The sequence below is a fragment of the Xiphias gladius genome, chromosome 20 (assembly GCF_016859285.1).
Source record: "Xiphias gladius isolate SHS-SW01 ecotype Sanya breed wild chromosome 20, ASM1685928v1, whole genome shotgun sequence".
NCBI classification, from domain to species: Eukaryota; Metazoa; Chordata; class Actinopteri; order Istiophoriformes; family Xiphiidae; genus Xiphias; species Xiphias gladius.
The window spans coordinates 17,315,295-17,334,176 of NC_053419.1; the positions used below are offsets into that span (position 1 = coordinate 17,315,295).

Genomic DNA, 18,882 nt, shown 5'->3' on the forward strand with positions numbered 1-18,882 from the left:
CTAAAGCTCACTAATTAACATGTTTTGCTCTGTTTCCAGTCTTTCTGCCAAGCAAAACTAACTGGCTGTTGCAGTATCCTGGTATTTACCACACAGATAGATAAGTGGTATCGATCCTCTCATCTAACTCTTGGCAAAAAAGTGAATAAGCATAATCTCCAAAATGTTAAACTATTCCTTAAAAATATTTCTTCCATTAGTGTATCTAGTTACAATTAACTACTGTTGCCTTATCTTACAATCCATATTAGATTTCAAATCCTGATAAATTACAGTTATGAGATCTAAGATAATATGCTCACCTCCAAAAATTGTGGCAGTATCTTCATTTTGCCCGGGTTAGACTTGCTTATTAACTCCGGTAGCGGTACATATGGCTCTGGTGAAGGCTTTAACTCAGGTGACTCGCTGACCACCTGGTCCTGACCATCCATGGGTCGCACATAGGCTGTGGGCTTCTGGGTCATGACTACGCTAGGCTGCTTAGACGACAGGAGTGGAGGGAAGGTCTGGGAGGGTAGTGCATTAGTCTTGGTGGCTTGAGGCAAAGATGCATCTTTAGGGGACTGCTTAATGTTCGAGGTGGAAACATCCATGGTGCTGGCAGACTCAGAGGGGGGATCTGAGGATTCTTGAAGCTTATGTCTATCAAAGGTGTCTTTAGTGTCCGTGTCTGTGTTATCATGGTTACTGGAATGTAGGAAGGGTAGCGGCTTAGCATCAGGAGACTGAGCAGACATTTCCTGGGGAAGGCTGACACGTTCCCTGAGATCTGAGAAGGCCTCACTCTTCTTTTTTTGATGTGCTGAGTTTCGGGGATGACTGGCCTGACTGTGGTTCAAGGAAGCCTTTGAGAAAGTGGATGAATGTCCTTGTTGGTTAGGAGAAGAGGCAGCAGACGTCCTCATGGGCTGAGAGGAATAACTGTTACTAGAGGGGAATTTCTGGTTTTGGGCCGACATGTAATGGACCTGGTTGTGGAATGGAGCTTTGGTTGATTTATCTGTGTTTGGCTGACCCTGATCTGACTGTGAGAAGGTTACATAAGTAGGAATGGGTAAAGGCTCGATGGTCGGGGGATAGGGATTATTCACATCTTCATAACTGCCCAGCATCCTCTGGATTCGATTGGAAAGCTCATCCCCCTTGTTTGTCTACAGAAAAGAAAGGATAAACATTTAGCTATGTTAAAAATGGACATATATCTCAGCTTACAAAACCTTTTTTTTTTAAGACCTAATTGAACCAAACAAAATTTAGCCCTTGGTTGTAAGCAAACAAGTAACACTGGTGTTAACAACAGTACATTTTAAGAAAGCACATGAACACTCAAGTATGAAGCCCTCATTGGTGTTTTCTTTCTCTGAAATTCTTCCATTGTAAGAAAGATTTGATTAGTGTTTAAGTCTCTGAAAACTGTTTCCTAGCTGCACATAATTTATAAGCACCATGAAGATCATAATCATACAGACTGTCAAAAGCATATTCTTAACAGATACACACCAGAAGACAGCAGAAAAGATTTTCAAAGCAAAGATTCTGTTGCTATCCACAAAAAAATGGCGTAATTTCCACAGGTTATGAGACCAATATGTTCCCCTCACTTTTAAAAATCATAGTCTTGTCCCCTTTTACAGGGGTCAAGACTATGATTTTTACTTTTTCCAGGTAGATTTTCTTACTAAAATTATTCTTACACATTGTCCTCTGACTGTCCAGCAGCCAGAATCCCGATGAGAAAAGAGAAAAGTTGGTAAAAACGGTGATAAGCTCATCTAAGTCTCCTTCAATTATTATTGTACACTCGCAGTCGCTTTAGGAGCAGCAGCTAGTGATTCACTGACCTTTTCTGCCCCAGGTTTTACCTCTCAGGCTACATGCAGACTGCTGATTTCATCTGCAGCCTTAGAGGAAGAGTGTTGACACTACTCAAGGCATGAAAAAAAAAAAAAAAAAAAAAAAAAAAAGTCCGGCCACCTCCTCTGCATGTTTCTCAAGTAAAAATATCAAATAATCTATCTTTTTATTTACAGGTGATATTCTCCTGCAAAACGTTAAATTTGTCCAATACTCAAAGATAAGGCAGTATAGGACAGTGCTATTTCTAGTTAAGTTGCAAATAGAACATTATCTATCACTGTCTCTATCAAGGAAACTATTAGAGTAAATACATTTATATTGCTAATTAACATTACATTTAATTTATTTAACTACCATTAAAAGCACAATAACAAATTTCACAATTTCTCATCCTTTTCTTTGACTGACCTCTGAGAACAAACCATACCTTTGTCTAAAAACGTTATTTTTCTGTTTAACATAATTTGCTATTTTTTTCTTGTGGTAATAATAATAATATTTTTATCAGTATTATTATTATTATTATTATTATTATTATTATTGAGGTAACCTTTAGCATTTCTTTATTACATGCTACATCTTCATTCATCATTGCACAAGCTTTAGGACAATAAAAATATTGAATGTACTGCACTGACAGTGTTGAGGCTAAGGCATCTTAAAACTGTTCTTCATAGTATTGAACCTTTAAAACTTTTTTAAACAAAGATCCGAGATACACTTGATTTACCTTGTATGGTTCCCCAAAGAGTGGCACATTCTCAGGGTTGAGTTCTTTGGCTTGGCTGGTTTCTTGGTTCCTCTGTTCCCATGCTCGGAGGCGAAGAAGGTTCCTTTCTTCACTGTAAATCATTTCAAAGAGGGAAAGCTCTTAAATGAAAGTTTGCATTTGGAAGTACATCCTTTCGACTTAAACACTAAATACAATCACCCAGTTAAATGGAATAGCAATACAGTAGGTACCTTAAATATTCAAATGGAAATCCAACCATCACGCCACGATTGGTGACATGCTCCTCTGCTCTGTGGCAGACACTGCAATACAGCCTATTCCTTATATCTGTATTTTGTATTTGTTTTAGATGTTCTATTATTTTACACACTTATAAACCCCGGAATAATGAACGTAACCGATCCTTATGACATAATCAGTTTTGGCTGAGGACACCAGAACATTTAGAGACTACAAATTATGGCATCTTTATCACAGACTTATCTACTCGAAGGGGCAGAGCAGCAGTGTCTAATGGGAGAAGAGGGTGCCCATCATATCTACAGACAAGTGTAATTAGTCTCGCAGATGGCATGAGGATTCACCACAACATTCACATCTGTTCTCTCCAGTCCCCAAAGATGACATGCAGCCCATACAGACATCAAGTGTATAATTACAACTACTAGTCCTGATGTGATGCCAATGGCAAAAAAATAAATAAATAAATAAATAAAATTGTTTAATCTAGTAAATTATGTTGGAACAACAGCTGCCACTATGGGCTCTGACCTTGTTTAATATTTTAAATATACTAAAGTGAACTGAACACTTATCTACATTTTGAAATTTTGTGATTTTCCTCCCAAAACAAAGTGTTGATCATCCTCACTGACAGCAACCCCAACGGGAGGCTTCCATGGCAACAAGAGTAGCAGCACAGATTTGGGACCCAAGCCAAACAGATGAGCACTCACTCATTAACGTAGCAGAGAGACTGGACAAACTACAAGGACAGCACAAACTGGCACTGCCCAGTAACAGGCCCTACATCGGCTTTGCCCCGAGTTAAAGCAACATACTGTGGATGTATTGAACTTACAGACTGGTCTTCCGAAACAAACATGAAACAAAGGTTTTGTTTATGACTTTAAATGCTGGTGATTCATGAGTGACGCAGAAAAAGCAGCTTTTAGCCATAATTAGAAACAGCTACGGAGAGCAACCTATAACCATTGAATAATTAGTTACGTCTGCAAAAGAAGACTGTATTCAACAGGAGAGCACAACACAAAGCCCTCTGGGCCACTGTCAACTATTTTGAGCGGCCTGACTGGCACAGTTGGCAATCTGGCAGAACATTTTTTCTGTCTTTAAAACAAGTTATTATTTGCCCTACCCTGTGTGTACTATCCAGGGTTTCTGGAGTAAACACCCAATTCAATTTAAGATTTTTTGAGACCTTTTTAATACCACATAAAATCCAATTGAATACATTGTCAGGGTCAGAAAACCAGCAGGGACAATAAGGCCTAAAATTATTTTTTAATTCAGATTTTTTTGAGCTTCCTAGGTACTGAAGCTAGCGACAGCAACACTGTTTGCCACAGATCTGATGGCACTGACTGAAACTCCAAAATAAAGGATTAAACCGCCTCCTGCTGCACAATCCACTGTCACAGCAATCCCACTTTAAATTTAGACGTGTGTAATGCCTACTGACAGTCCACAACCACATACTAAAAGAATTATAACTATTGTTACTGCCTATGACAGGCAAAAAACAAAAAATAAGATAAAAAAGGGAAAATAAAAATTGTAGACCTTGGTAAATGAAATTTAAGACTTCTTCATACCTTCTTAAGCCTTTTTTGAGGGAACTCAATTCAATGCTTTGTAAGACTTTAAGACCTTCAGATACCCGACTATCTTCAACCAAGGACAGAGCTCTGAGCGTACCAATTTACCTATTACAGATGACAAAATATAAGACACAGACTGACTGTGGAATAAAAAGAGGAAATGGCAACCTGTCCACATCACAGAACAACCCAGGAGAAGGCAGCACTGACACTGAAACGGTCAAACCCAAACAGAAGAGAAGTAGAAACTCTCAACCCTGTGAGGCAAAGCATTCATGCATTTTTGACAGCGATGTAAAAGTGTAACTCCACGGGTGAAAAACAAAACATTTAAAAAAAATCTGAAGTAGAAAAAGCAGAACAGGGCAGACCTATAACAGGGCAGACTGTACCCTAACTTCAGAATAAGACCCTAGTCAAACAAGATATTTTGTCAACTGTATGACACATTTGACATCGTTTTCAAATTTAACAAAGCCATTACTGCCGACGCAAAACCATTTCTGAGGGCGAAACAACAAAATCATGTTCAAGCCTCTGCTGGTGGGATTAGGCAAAAATTGTGATTTCATGTAAAGGAACCTAATAAAATGAAAAATCAAAGAGGTAAACTGTGACATTCTCACTCTTTGTTGAAGTATTGTGCATAAAGTACAAACATTAGCTATTACACTTATGTCAAATATAACAATTAAACAATGACAACAAATATTTTGTTCTTCATTTTACCATTGTTGCGCATAGTAGCTATGCAACACTTAATTTGTTAATAACTTAAAAAGCTATTTTTTCCTTGGTGTCCACATTCTTTGTAAAAACTAGGGTATTTGTCTACACAAAAACTGTGTATTTGTGACTTTCGATACTCTAGAGTTTAACAAAACTGACAACCAAAAAGGACATCAAGAAACATAACTTTTAAGAACATTGTACTTTTGGAGACGATCGACAAACAAGGCCACACAACATTACAGATGCAGAGACTCTTACAAAGTTCAGCAGCATCGCAGAGGAGGAAGTGAGAGAATCAATCTGTGTCTTTATCTCCTCTTAGACAATGACATGACCCCTGAGGGCCTCTACATACAGAGAGGGAAACTGTGTCAGTATGAGTGTTGTATTTTGGGGTTGAGAAGTTGCTTTTAAATTCATGACATAGGCAATTGTAACCTTTAAACAGCTACAATCTTGATTTTTATGCTTTTCTTTAAAAGGAAGAAGCATTTCCCCCTACCCACCAGTGGCAATAAGCTAGCTGCCAAAAATTATATAAAGCCTGTGAAGTGGGGTTCAATTTTCTCTTGACTATCTATACACAGTTTCCAACACCCCCATTAAATCTCCAACGAAAAGACACAGACAGCTCCGATGATGTTTTAATGCTGTTTTTTTGCTTACGAGTACTTCGGCATCTTGGGGATACACGCCCAGTCTCAGCTAAAACTATTCAGTATAAAAGAGATAGTAATCAAAGGAAACTTACAATACTAATGTATGAACTCTAGCCAAGCTCAATAACCATTAATTAACAAGTATAACTCTGACCAGGATCACAGATTTCTATTACAAATTACACAAAGACACGACCGATACAGATGGATTAGTACACATAGATAATCATTCTGGATGTCAATTTAGTTAGTCCCTCTCAGATAGGCTATACATTAATATTTACAGACTTTCATTTGACAGTCACACACCTCCCTGGGGATACAAACTCGGTCTGACTTGTTCCTCTGATGATGGACTTTAAATCACAACGTTACCTTTGATACCGTGTAGCCCAGTATTAAATATGTGATTTAAAATAAAAGCATAAAAATATGAAAAACAACAGAAATATGTACACCTCAGAACTAAATTTACTGACAAAATTAAATTCTATATTATAAGATTTTGCTATTAGACCTAGTAAACATGTAAAGCTCAAATTTTGTATTTAATGTAACATGCAAGAGGCCTATAAGAAAAGAAAACAAAGGCGTGAAAAAGTCATTCATACAGATGAATTACTTGTCAAGATACTCTTTTACAAATAGAGGATTAGGGGAAACTGGGAAGGTAACTCTACTCAATATTGATATAATGTGCCTGTATACACATTACTACATCCTTTGATAATATCAAAACAAACGTAGTGATAACATATGTTCAAAAACACAATTTGATTGTATTTAATGTAACATTACACTTGTTAGTCCAAGAGTAAAATGACCATTCAACTAACAGTCAATCTGTTAGCTGTAAATGTCCACTGACAATGCTCAAAAGTTGTGGAAACATAATAGAAATAGAAATGGTCACTGACATTGCTGTCATCAGTTATGTTTGTGGATATCATCATGCCTAAAATCTAGAGCTAAACCTAACTGTTATACTCTAGTTTGTTTCACTAAAAGTAAATTAAAAAAAAAAAAATTATTAAAAAAAATTCAGTTTCCAATGATACATGACAAAGTAAAGCAGCAAATCTTCTCATCTAAGAGGCTGGAACCTGAGAACATTTAGCATTGCTTCACTATTTTTGCTTGAAAAATGAATGAAACGATTAATCGCTTATCAAAACAGTTGCTTATTTTTCTGCCAATCAACCAGTCGATTAAATTTTTCAGCTCTACTAAATAACAAGCATTGTGATAAAACACGATAAACATGTTTCCCCCCTGCTTGCAAAAGACATTTGGCATTGCATGCCAGTTGCTCCCATTTTGCTCCAGACTATTAGTAATTTACATACAGTTGACTAAAGTTTTCCTTTTAACAACCAATGCTTGGCAGGTTTTGATGCTCTCCTTCCATAAACTGATGACAAATTGTGGACAATCTCTGTGAGGGTGTGTAACTATCAGATAAATTGAATCACAACATATGCGCCATGTTCCTGAAAACGCAGGTCACAAAAGACAGTGTCGCTTTGCACGCAGTGACTATAAATTAGAACAAAAGAAAATGAAACGGAGTCTGAATTTCACGAGATGCATGACCAACCTAAAGCAACACAGCCATTGAATAATCAAAAGCAATATTCTACTTTTATTTTCATCGAAAACTCTAACAATTCAAGACTCAGTTTTTAAATAGTCACCAATAGATGACCATATTCTTTCCTGACTGCCAGCCGTAAGCCCCATATTGCTCTGCCTACCTAGTTAGCAAGAGATCTAAACTGGACCAGCAATGACTGGTCATTTAATCGTTTGACAGAAAATTAATATGCTACTATTTTGACAACCGATTAATTATTTTTGTCTTTTTTCCAAGCAAGAATTCCAAACATTTACTGGTTAAAACTCAAATGTGAAGATTTGATGCGTCTCTTTGTCTTATTTAACTGTAAACCGACTACTTTTGTATTGTTTGGTTGACTGTTTGGTGGATGAAACAAGCAATAGGAAGACATCATCTCGGGCTGTGGTAAATTATAACGGGCATTTGTCACTCTTTTACAGACCAAATGATTAATTGAGAAAATAACCTGTAGATGAATCAATCATGAAAGCGTTCATTAGTTGCAACCCTAAGTATAGTAGAATGTGATCGTGTTTTCATTGTGTTGAGCATAATTACGTCCTGTAGTTGAATGGCAGACAGACAGATGTCATTGTCATCAAACTGGAAGTCATAAATTAAATGTTATATCTCCTGCTCACATCGATAGAGCCAAACTTATATGTTGATGCTACTGAGTGGGTGACCTCTGCCTCCTTCTCAGTCACCATGCCCTGTCTTTTTTTTTTTGGGGTGATTGGACAGGAATATAGAGTTAAATGAAAGTAATACAGCTACTCCGTCACCAACTACTGAGTGTAACCCTGAGTTGCGCTGTTATCCAAGTAAATCCAAGTAAATCCAAGTCAAACAACACGACGGATTAACAGAAATTAGGGTATAAAAGGAGCCGCAACGTTTGCTCTAAAAGTAAAAGTGTAATCGTTCATTTAAGCGAAGTAGCTGATGTAAACACAGCAGCACCGATGACCAGCTGGTTTAAAAAAAAAAAAAAAAAAAAAAATCCCCCCCCCCCCCCCCCCAGCCTGCTCTTTCCAGCTGATTCCACCTCTTCCTCGAACTGCTTATCAAGCTAAAGCCCTGCCAGTCAGTTTTACATTAACCACAGAAAATCGCCACACCCAGGCTACCTTCCCTCTGACACTTTCACAGAGTTTCTAACTAAAAACTTTACTTTGCGACGGTGTCAAGTGCACTGCTAGTGTGCAGGCTAGCCGTACCTGACTAATTAACGTTAGTTTACCCTGTCGGGCTCAGAAGCTAGCGCCCAGCTGCTAGCAGCTAGCTGCGGCTGTGTCTGCCTACCTTGGCTGGGATGCCATGGTGCGCCTCGCACAACAACCAAAGTTGGCTGTCATGTGTTTCTGACGGTCCTCACCCGGGTGTTCCTCTCACTTGGTCACATTGTTTAACACTGAAGATAATTTGTTCATTTAAATCACTGTCAGGCCGCCGTTGTTTGATAGTTGTCTGCTAACCGTGCGTGTTTGGGTCGTCCACTCTCTGCCTACTGGATTGTTCTACTCCATTCAGCCGTCCGGGGACCAAGCTCAGTTTTATACACTCAATGCGGTACAAACTTGTCAGAAAACACCTCTAAAGCGGTTCTGTCACCGCTGAAAGCGTACATATAGCGTAAATATCACCAAGGAGTCCACTAAGAGCTGTATTATTCACTGTTTTTTCCTCATCACTACAGTTTGCCCAAACTTCACACCGTTACCCCTGCGTGACAGACATGGTACAGTCATCTGTGTTTACATATGTTTTTACAACAGAGTGGTGTTGTGAGTCCTGTTCGAGGCTTTTGGCCATTGGATGCGTGACAGCCGATTTTTAAGGCTAATGCATGTTTGCAAATCGTCTTAATCTTTTGAGGGAGAATAGCTTCCTCACCTAAAACAAAGGAGGATCAATAAATAAATAAATAGATAGATAGATAGATAGATAGATAGATAGATAGATAGATAGATAGATAGATAGATAGATAGCCTAAAAGTGGCAGTAAAGGGTACTTTTTAAAACTTTGTTTCATGCATTAGATCTACAGTATGAATATTTTTTGTTTGTTTGTTTTTCTTCTTTCGTTTAGTAATTTGCACTCATACACTGTCAATGAACTACCAGCCTAAAAAAAAAGGTGTGTAGTTCATTAAAATGCCATCAAAAACTCAATAAATTCAGCTGATTTGTTTTAAGCAATAACTGGTTGTCTCTTGGAATCCCTTCCTGGGAGAATTAGCTTTACTTAAAGCACATTCACATTACATTCTGATAACTGACAGTGCCATCTTTTTTCCCTTTAAAGGACTTGTTTGTTCACGTTGCCTGAACAACTGCTTGACTGGCGGAATCATTTTTATTCCACTGACGGCCCATTGGGGAAAAATTCCCCCAACACCAGTCTTCCTTACAAAAATATTAGCTTTAATATGCGTGGTCTGCTTTGAACGCCACTTGGCATTTGTGTAAATGGTAACCCAAAGGAGATGCACCACTTGATGGGATACTAGAGTATTGAATATGTATGTAACACAGAAATAATTGTTTCTTGGTTCATGTGCCATTTAGTACTGGAATCAAATTAAAGCAGGAAAGAAGAAGAAGACAGTATGGAGAGTTATGTAACAAAGGTGATTTTAATTTTAAAAATGTATTATTATTGGTTGCCGACGCAGTACCTGGCTTATTTACAGGTAAAAAGCAGGGTTGACGGAGCTGGTAGGGACTCACTCTCCTGACCAGAAATAATGAAGCAGACCTGAGAATTTCTGACACGGTATGCCACCTCGGTGCCAGTTTTGATGACTGAGTTCGGATTTGATGACACAGAGACAATACTGGCAGCGGCGCTGAGCTAAGCCTGCGGCAGACAACAGAGAAATCATTTAATGCATTTCAACAACAACATGTGGACGACGCATCAGAGAACAGTTTTGCCCCGGGGTGAAAAATCAAGTAGCCTGTGTGTCTTTGTGTTGCTGTTCTTGGAGCACAGGCTGCGCAGAAAGATCTGTTACTGGACACTCAGCCTGGGTGGTTATGTTACGCTGCTGCTGGCTGTTGGCCAACAGAGCACACCAATACCATCTTCCTTCATTTAGACCTAAGTGGGGGCTCAGGACAGCTGAATGGACAATGAGACGGTAATGTTATAGACATATGCCAATATGAAGATGTAACAGTACTAGCTGGGGCCTAATGAACATAATATGCAGTATATAATACTGTATAATCATTAAAAACCCCAAAGATATCAGTATCGAATAAAACATTAATTCAGTGACTTTTCAAAACCAGTTTTAAATCCAGACATATGTAAAAGTGAGTATGTTTACATGCACTTTAGTATCCCGGTTTGGACTCTAATCCCGGTTTTGATCACATTCGGGTTATGGCAAACCTGGTTATTCATATCCATGAAAACATGATCATAACAGCATCCAGGGTTCTGATCATCTGTTCACAGGTTGTGTCTTGATTTTCTCACCATCTCAGCCACTATACTCTTTACCAACAAAGAATGTTCAGAGAGCTGGATAAGGTGTTTACATGCCACAGCCTCCAGGTTTCTACTCCAGGTAGCATACCCAGGTTTCCGAAACCGCACTCATTGTGTTTTGACAATTTCAGCGCTGAGTTTGCTCACTCACTCAGATGCGCGCACATTCTTGATATTCAGGTTTAATTATTATAGAGGCTAATATGGAGGGGAATCTGGGCCACGTAAACTCTCCGAAGCCTGGCGTTTGTTATAACAGATCAAGATAGTTCCTCAAAATGGGTTAAGAGTTCCATTTGGCTTTAATGAGCACATCGTAAATTGTGATTATACACTGTGTACACCTCAGTCATAGGGCCTGTTAAGGAAACTGCACCCATCTGGTGTCTGACACACCACTTTGGTTGTATGAAGTGTCTCAGTTATTGAAATGTACAAATGTCTTAGTACATGTTTCAACTGTTTCCACTTTGTCACGTCAGTCTTACGGTGAGGAGTTTTATTTTACATAACACGCTCACGCATGCACACCCGCACGCACATCCCTATCTTACTATGTTTGTGGGGACCCGTCACTGATACAATGCATTCCCTAAGCCCCTTACCCTAAACTTAACCGTCACAACTGGATGGCTAACCCTTACTTACTCCTTACTCTAACCCCAACTTAAACCGGTTTCTAACCCCAACCCTAAAACCAAGTCTTAACCTTCAAACTGCCATTTAAACTTGTGGGGTCCAGCATTTTAATCCTAGCGTATTCTTTTTTGCAATTAGTTGTAATGGAGACTGAGTTTGCATTAGTAATAGAAAATATATATTTTAATGTTTCTCAAACGTTCAAACACTTTAGCACAAGAAAACATGTAAGTGTAAAAGGAAAAGAAAATTTTTTCATATAGCCATAAACGTTTACAACCATTAACATCTCATATTTATATTCCTCATATAATAGGGAACTTCGGCATCACTCTTGTTGCCACTGAATAAATCTAGCAGAGCACTGATGATGCCTTGCAGTTTTTCAAATAAACATTTCTTAGTCTTTGACAAAGGTGGATTCATACATGCAAAGTGATCCACATCTGCATCTACGCTCAAATGCCAACAGACTTACACAACTAGAACAAAAGTTTAAAAGTCACAGAAAGTCACAAAGCAAACCCAAATTCTAAAATGTCAACTTAAAGAAAAGTTCATCTTGAAAATAAAAGGATATATGAAAAATTACACACAATATACTAAAAGTACTTAACTTGGTTTGGTAAGGATTTGAAATTTGCATCATGGGTGCAGAGACTCCCCTCTACTATCTAGTTTGGCAATGAAAGCTATCTTTACAGAATTAAAGTCAAAGTGGACACATAGCCTTAATAACACTGCACCAAGCAAAAAAAAAAAAGGAAATAAAAAAGTCTTTTGTTAATAGGAATCTGTCACCAAGACGAATTTAAAGAGGAAAGTTCAAACTCTGGATGACAGATGACATAAAAACACATTGCAAAAGAGCCCATAGGCCATATTTTTGTAGCACTCAAGCGGCTGCTTGCTTTGCACAATTCGTTGTGCTACGCACCTTGTGAACATTGAAAGCAAATTCATTGTCTGCTCACTCAGGTAATAGAGTTGCACGAGAGCCAAGAGCAACAGAAAATAAAGCCAAAGTAGCAGTTTAATAAATTACATTCAGATATCATCTCTGATGCTACATTAATTCAACAATAACTGTAAAGGACATGTGTAAGCCAGTGGTAAATAATCACGAATTAGTTACACACTATTGTATGTATTGTGGTTACAATATAAACAGGACTTACACATTCAGATGCAGTTATAATTATGGTAGCAGCTTATATAAACCATGTTGAATCAACCAGTGTTCTGATTGTCAGTCAACGCCATAGATTTTACAGTGGTGGAATGTAACTAAGTACATTTACTCAAGCACTGTACTTAAGTACAAATTTAAGGTATGTGTGCTTGGGTATTTCCATTTTATGATACTCTATACTCCACTACATTTCAGAGGGAAATATTATATCTTTACTCCAAAACATTTATCTAACAGTTATAGTTACTAATCACTTTACAAATTAACTAATCCCTTTACATACAACACAGTATGTAAAAAGAGAGACGGAAGAATTAGTTGTTCGACAGAAATTAATTGGCAGCTACTTTTAAAATGTTTAATAATTTTTCATATAAAAACGCCAAACATTTCATGGTTCCAGTTTCTCAGATTTGAGGATTTGCTGGTTTTCCTTTTAATAATTTTAATAATTTTGAGGTTTGGACTATCGATTTGATAAAACAAACACTGTGAAAGTGTCACTGTGGGTTCTTTGTGATGGGCTTTTCTCACTATTTTATGAATTTGAACAAAACAAACAATTAATCAATTAATCCGGAAAATAATCAAGAGATTAATGTATAATGAAAATCGTCATCAGTTGCAGCCTTATATAAAATTATTAAAAACGAGCTCCACCTCAACAAACTACAACTGTAAAATGCTGCTTACACATTAATGCATGAGTAATAATAATCTAAAGATATAATATACAATAGTATAACAGCCAGAGGGGCCATTTTTCTGCAGTGCGTACTTTTACCTTTAATAATACATTTACTTAAGTAGCATTTCAACGCAGGACTTTTACTCGTAACGGAGTATTTTTACTGAGTGGTAGTAGTAATTTGTCCTAAGGAAAAGGTTTGAGTATTTATTCAGCCACTGATACTTTATCCGCCACCTTGCTGGTTGGACTGATTTGGATCTCTCAGCCAGAAGGTGACCAGATAGGGAGGACATTTAAGAACCTTGTCCCCCAGGACGTCTTCCTGGGTGATAACCTGAACACAGAACGATGTCCCTGACATCTCTGTGCTGAAGTGCTCTGTGACATCATAACGGAGGCCGCAGTTCTCTGCGATTGTGGTCGGGCTGCTGTGTACGTTCAGTGTGGTGGCAGTGGGGGCAGTGGCTTTAACTTCCAGTTGCTCATGTCCAGCTGCAGATATATCCACAGGCAACACTACATAGGCATGCTGAAAGCTCTCCCCAATGGTGCACTTGATCTCTGTAGACCAACAGTATTCCCCGAGTTCTCCTGGGAAGAGAAACTAGTTTATGTAGGCCCATACACAGCACATCATTATGTGTGTGTGTATGTGTATATATATATATATATATATATATACACACATACACACAAAATGTATATATATGAAAAACTGCCATAAGGAACTGCACCAACGAAATCTTTTTAAGTATCATACTTCCGTCCATAATAAAACTCCCCATTAAAAACAACTGAAAGCAAAACAACTGTTCATTTCAATCATCTTTATTCAAAAAATTGTGAGCAAGAAATAATGAAGTAATGAATATAATGAATTCAGTGTAATAAAGACAACAAAACATTTAAGTGATCTAAGTGTATTGATTAGTTGAGGTGATATATCACTCTGCTAAGTAGGAGTTCACTTGTTAAAAATACTTGGAAAGGTGAACGGTGAGGTAACTTGTTAAAGTGAGTGAGAGCATAAAACCAACCATTTTATTAAAAAAAATAAAAAATAAAAAATAAAAAAATCACAACTGAGAACTGTATTTTCTCACCGATTGTGAGAAATGGTCAGAGAACTCTGCTGTTAATAAAAAGAATATAAAAGCAAACATCATGTAAATCAAACAAAACGTTTTGGATTAATTAATGACTTAACTGATAACATAATAGAATAGACTCTGAAATGCTCTGAAAGTAGAAATCTGATTCTAAAATAGGAAAATAAAACCATCATTTGGCCATTTCTTTTTTTTTTAAATTAAAATTTAGACACTGTTTCATTTAGGTTATATTTAGGTTATATTTCCAGGCTTCAATCTTTCTAATTAGAGCTTTAATTAAATGACTTTACTGGCCAAAATGACACATCACAGTGAAGCACTAAAATATGATATGACAATGATTTTTCTTGATTTAGTTTTTACACTCTGTTGCAATACAGTTTTTTGTGTTTGCAAGGTAGCATTGTCCCGTTTATCTTTTCCGCCGGTTGAAACATGAAAATGGGGCACGAACAAGGGAAGTTTTTGGAAAAGCATAGCACAGATGTCGTTTAAACCCCGGAGAAACTGATACTAAGTTTTAGGAGCATGGAATTTAGCTGTGAAAAACAATATTCTCTTATTTATCTCCCTACAAAAGACCAAAAAAAAGTTTAACCCTCAAAAAGGCAAGCCTGTACTTAAGTTACAATTTTACCACATCGAAGAAATAATTGTATGTCTTTACGTGACCTAATTTTGCCCGTTGGGATTAAATTGATTTCTTTTCCATAAGAGGAAAGTGTCATTTCACAGATCACAGAAGAGACAACTGGCCTGTGAGAGGTTTTGGCTCTGGATAGTTTCACATTTTTGGAGGGAACACTTAGTAACAGTTAGTAACTATAAATAGTGCTCTGTACTCATGAGATTTATTTAAAGATAAATGTGCAGCATTTATTACACAAGTGCCAGTTGCACTTCACTTTGCAGTTTCCAAAGCTTGTTGCTAGAGAAATACTTGGATTTACCTACTGAAACGCTTTTTTTTTTCTTTTTTTTTTATCACCCTGCAAAATCCATGGAAGCCTGATTGATGGTAAATGTTATTTAAAAAACAATAGCACACTAAAGTGGATTGTAATTTGAGAACAATAATGGGTTTGTGAGCTCATTAACCCCCCCCCCCCCACGCTCCCACCACCACCATAAGAGCGAACATTAAAAAATAATAATAAGTGGTTGGCTGACTCAACAAATTTGTGCTGCCCCTTGCATCGTTCTTTCTGGTTACAATAGAGAAACAGGAATGCAAAATTGAATTCTTAGGACAGTTCTTGCTCAGGTTCCCACACTCATTGTTGAACACACTTTGTAATGACCTAAGATAACACCTAAAACTCCAGAGAAGTAGTTTACAAAAGCAAAAGTACAAAAGCATACAGGCCTGTACGTAATGATAATATCTACTTTTTTTGAATTTTTTGTTTTTTGTTTGTGCACCAGGTGGCTCACAGATGTCACATACTCAGGCTGATAAAACAAACTTTACTCTCTGCTGGGCTGATGGATGTTTCCAGGTGCGCAGCCACAGCTGCGGGTCAGCTGCACAGAGGAAATGACGACGGTGCTGGATTCGTCCACGTAGACGACAGGCACCGTTTCCTGGGAGGTGGGCTGACAATACGGCTCCTGGACCTGCAGAATGACAAAAGAGAGGAGGGGTCAGGCATGGGGACAGAGTTTGATACTCATATTTCCGAGGCTGTCCAACAAGACTGAAAAAAAGACTGAACTGAATTTAGTTAAGACAAACTGATGAACTTTTGGTGAAGATGAAGTAAAAGACATTTACACTGACTACAAAAAAATATGATTACATGAAAATTAAGAATGAAAATGGATGAATAAATAACATTTTTTTTTTTTTACCAATGCCAATGAGAACAACAAAAAGTAATAACAAAATTATAAATGTGATCTTTCAAAGGATGCAGACTGGAATTTCTCAATAAAATCTTTGCATAAGACTGCATAAATTTATTAACAGATTCATACGTTTATGCAAAAATATGCACACACTTCCATAAGACTGCATACACTAAATTGCATATCAAATTAACTCGGAACTTCTTCAGAGTTCACAGTAAAAGTTATCTGGATCATAGGAGCAAAACGAGCCATTTGTACTCACAGGGAATCATTATCTTTACAAATCATTTCATACTTATGTTTACTCATTCTGCCAAAGTTTAACCATTTCCCGTTTCCATAATACAGTTCTGCTGCCACATAGCATTCTGGTTTTCTGGTGGACCAACTCTGGGGAGTGCAAGGGCTTGCAACTGGCAAAGTACAATTATGTTGGCAGCGAAAAGGAGAAAACAGGCTTATTTATTGGAAGCTGTTTCACCTCCAGAACACACCAAGGTAAACTATGCTACCTATTGGTTGTAGCTCCACTGAAATCCAGGCACAGTGGTGGAAAGTAACCAAGTATATAGACTCAAGCACTGTACTTAGTTGTAACAGAGTAATATAGATACTTAAGTATTTTCTATTTTACGGAACTTTATGATCCTACTCCACTACAAATTCGGAAATGTAAATCAGAACAAACAAACAATTGGGGTTTGCAGACAGTTGTTTCATTATTTAAATGTCTTAGAGAATTATACCTGTGAGTCGGCATCCTGGACATTGACGTGGGATGATGGACATCTCACAGTGTTCACTTCAGGGTTGCAGAGTGCACACTGAACGATGGTAAGGCTGGCAGGATGGATCACCCAGTTGTCCCAGCCCAGATCTAGCAAACATTAGAATGAACGTTCACGAGGACTACTATATTTTTCCCACTGCAATACAGTGTGGATGCACAAACAGTACAGACAAACATCCACGCACATTGTTGCATACCTCTCATGAAGATCTCAGAGGCCATGGAGCAGCACTTCAGGCTTGTACTGTTTTCAAAATCAGGTGACACAGAGACTGCTGCAACTGGAATAACAAGGATAAAGAAACAGTAAAAGAAGAGTGATTTAGACTTTTGGCCTGGCTTGACTCTTAAAAAGCCACAAAGGATTAGGCCCAGGCTGGATGAGCGTGGGATCCACGGGAGTTTCGATTAATTTTGGATTCCACTTACCTGCAGTGTCCTTGGCTCTGTGAGCAATGGTGCTGAAGGTCATCTGCCATTGCTCTCTGACCGTGTCCAGCCCACCAGCAGGCAGCCATGGCTCAGCCTGCAAGTTGAGAGCTCTGAGGAGACCCTTCCTGATGGACTGCAGTGACTCACCATGGCACCTGGTCGACACATACGGCATCACATTGAAATATAATATTTTTTAAAAATGAAACGGAAGCACATAGAAAGAGAAGAAATCCTGGACATTGTTACAAAAAAGTAAAGTTTACTGTGTAAACATTACGATCAAGACAAAAAGGTGCTTTAGTTAGCAGCTACTCTGTTCCGATACATGCCAGATATGGTTGTTCAGTCTTAACAGCACACACTCTCAGTATCCTCATTGACCTGTGGAAAACAGTTTACAAATGTTTGGCTGAGCGAAAAGTGAGATCATTCTTGTGTTAGAGTGATTGATTACGCCGCTGAAAAATGTTTTAAATCTCGGCAAATTGCTCTTGGAAACAGTCGGTGTGATGCTGAATCACCCACACAATCTAGTACTTCCCAGTGACCCATGTGAAAAGGCCTCAGCGCATATGCATCAACACAGATCTCATGATATGTAAACTGATAGGCAAGTCCAGAGCCCTGAGGCTGTTTAAAAAGATAAAAACCTCTCTGACCTGACAAGATGTTTCATAATTTTTGGACAATACTGAGGAGGATGGTTTAAGAATGTCCCCTACTTACAAACAAAATTTCACTACTAACAAAAGCATAACATTGCATAGGCGCACGAAGTGTTAGAATATGCCAATACAGGCTTGTGCGTAAACAAGTTTGATACTGACCTGTGATGGGAAACAGGAGAGTTAGCAGAGGTTGCAGGTTCTTCCTTGGATGGCTGCAAGACAAATGCAATCACCACTGAAGAGCCCAGCAGCATCGTCATGACAATGAATGCAAAGGACATGGCTGAAGAGCTGGAGGGTTTGCTAGATGAACTGCTTTTGGGTCAGTCGAAAGGCTGCTGTCGGTTCTGTGCGTCTGGCTGCAGGAGGAGATAGGAGTGACCAGACAGGGATGCTGTGCTAGGTATTGTTTGTCAGGGCCTGGGAACCTGGGTTTTTATCTTCCTGTACCCCAGAGCTTGGCCTTGAGATACTTAACATTGTTGTCCTGTTCCCTGTTCTGTGTGAAAGAGTAAGAGGAGGATGATCCACTAAAGAAAGAGAGAATAAAATACTCAGG

At 38.2% G+C, this 18,882-nt stretch overlaps 2 protein-coding genes across 2 annotated transcripts in view; both read right to left on the reverse strand.

The window, feature by feature from the left end:
• aff1 (AF4/FMR2 family, member 1) overlaps positions 1–8,983 on the reverse strand; it is a 28,137-nt gene extending 19,154 nt beyond the window's left edge. The window contains exons 1-3 of the mRNA XM_040156771.1: positions 8,749–8,983; positions 2,591–2,702; positions 303–1,154 (exon numbers count right to left, since the gene is read on the reverse strand). Of these exons, the coding sequence (XP_040012705.1) occupies positions 303–1,154; positions 2,591–2,702; positions 8,749–8,801 (1,017 nt within the window). The 5' untranslated portion in view covers positions 8,802–8,983. The remainder of the gene's footprint in view (positions 1–302; positions 1,155–2,590; positions 2,703–8,748) is intronic.
• A 5,296-nt stretch (positions 8,984–14,279) lies between these two features.
• Positions 14,280–18,796, reverse strand: gsdf (gonadal somatic cell derived factor). The gene is made up of 5 exons (XM_040156534.1): positions 18,483–18,796; positions 17,650–17,807; positions 17,418–17,501; positions 17,177–17,307; positions 14,280–16,196 (listed from the first exon to the last, which is right to left on the reverse strand). The coding sequence occupies exons 1-5, from the start codon at positions 18,602–18,604 to the stop codon at positions 16,047–16,049; spliced, it is 645 nt and encodes a 214-aa protein (XP_040012468.1). The 5' UTR covers positions 18,605–18,796; the 3' UTR covers positions 14,280–16,046.
• Between the last annotated feature and the right edge of the window lie 86 nt (positions 18,797–18,882).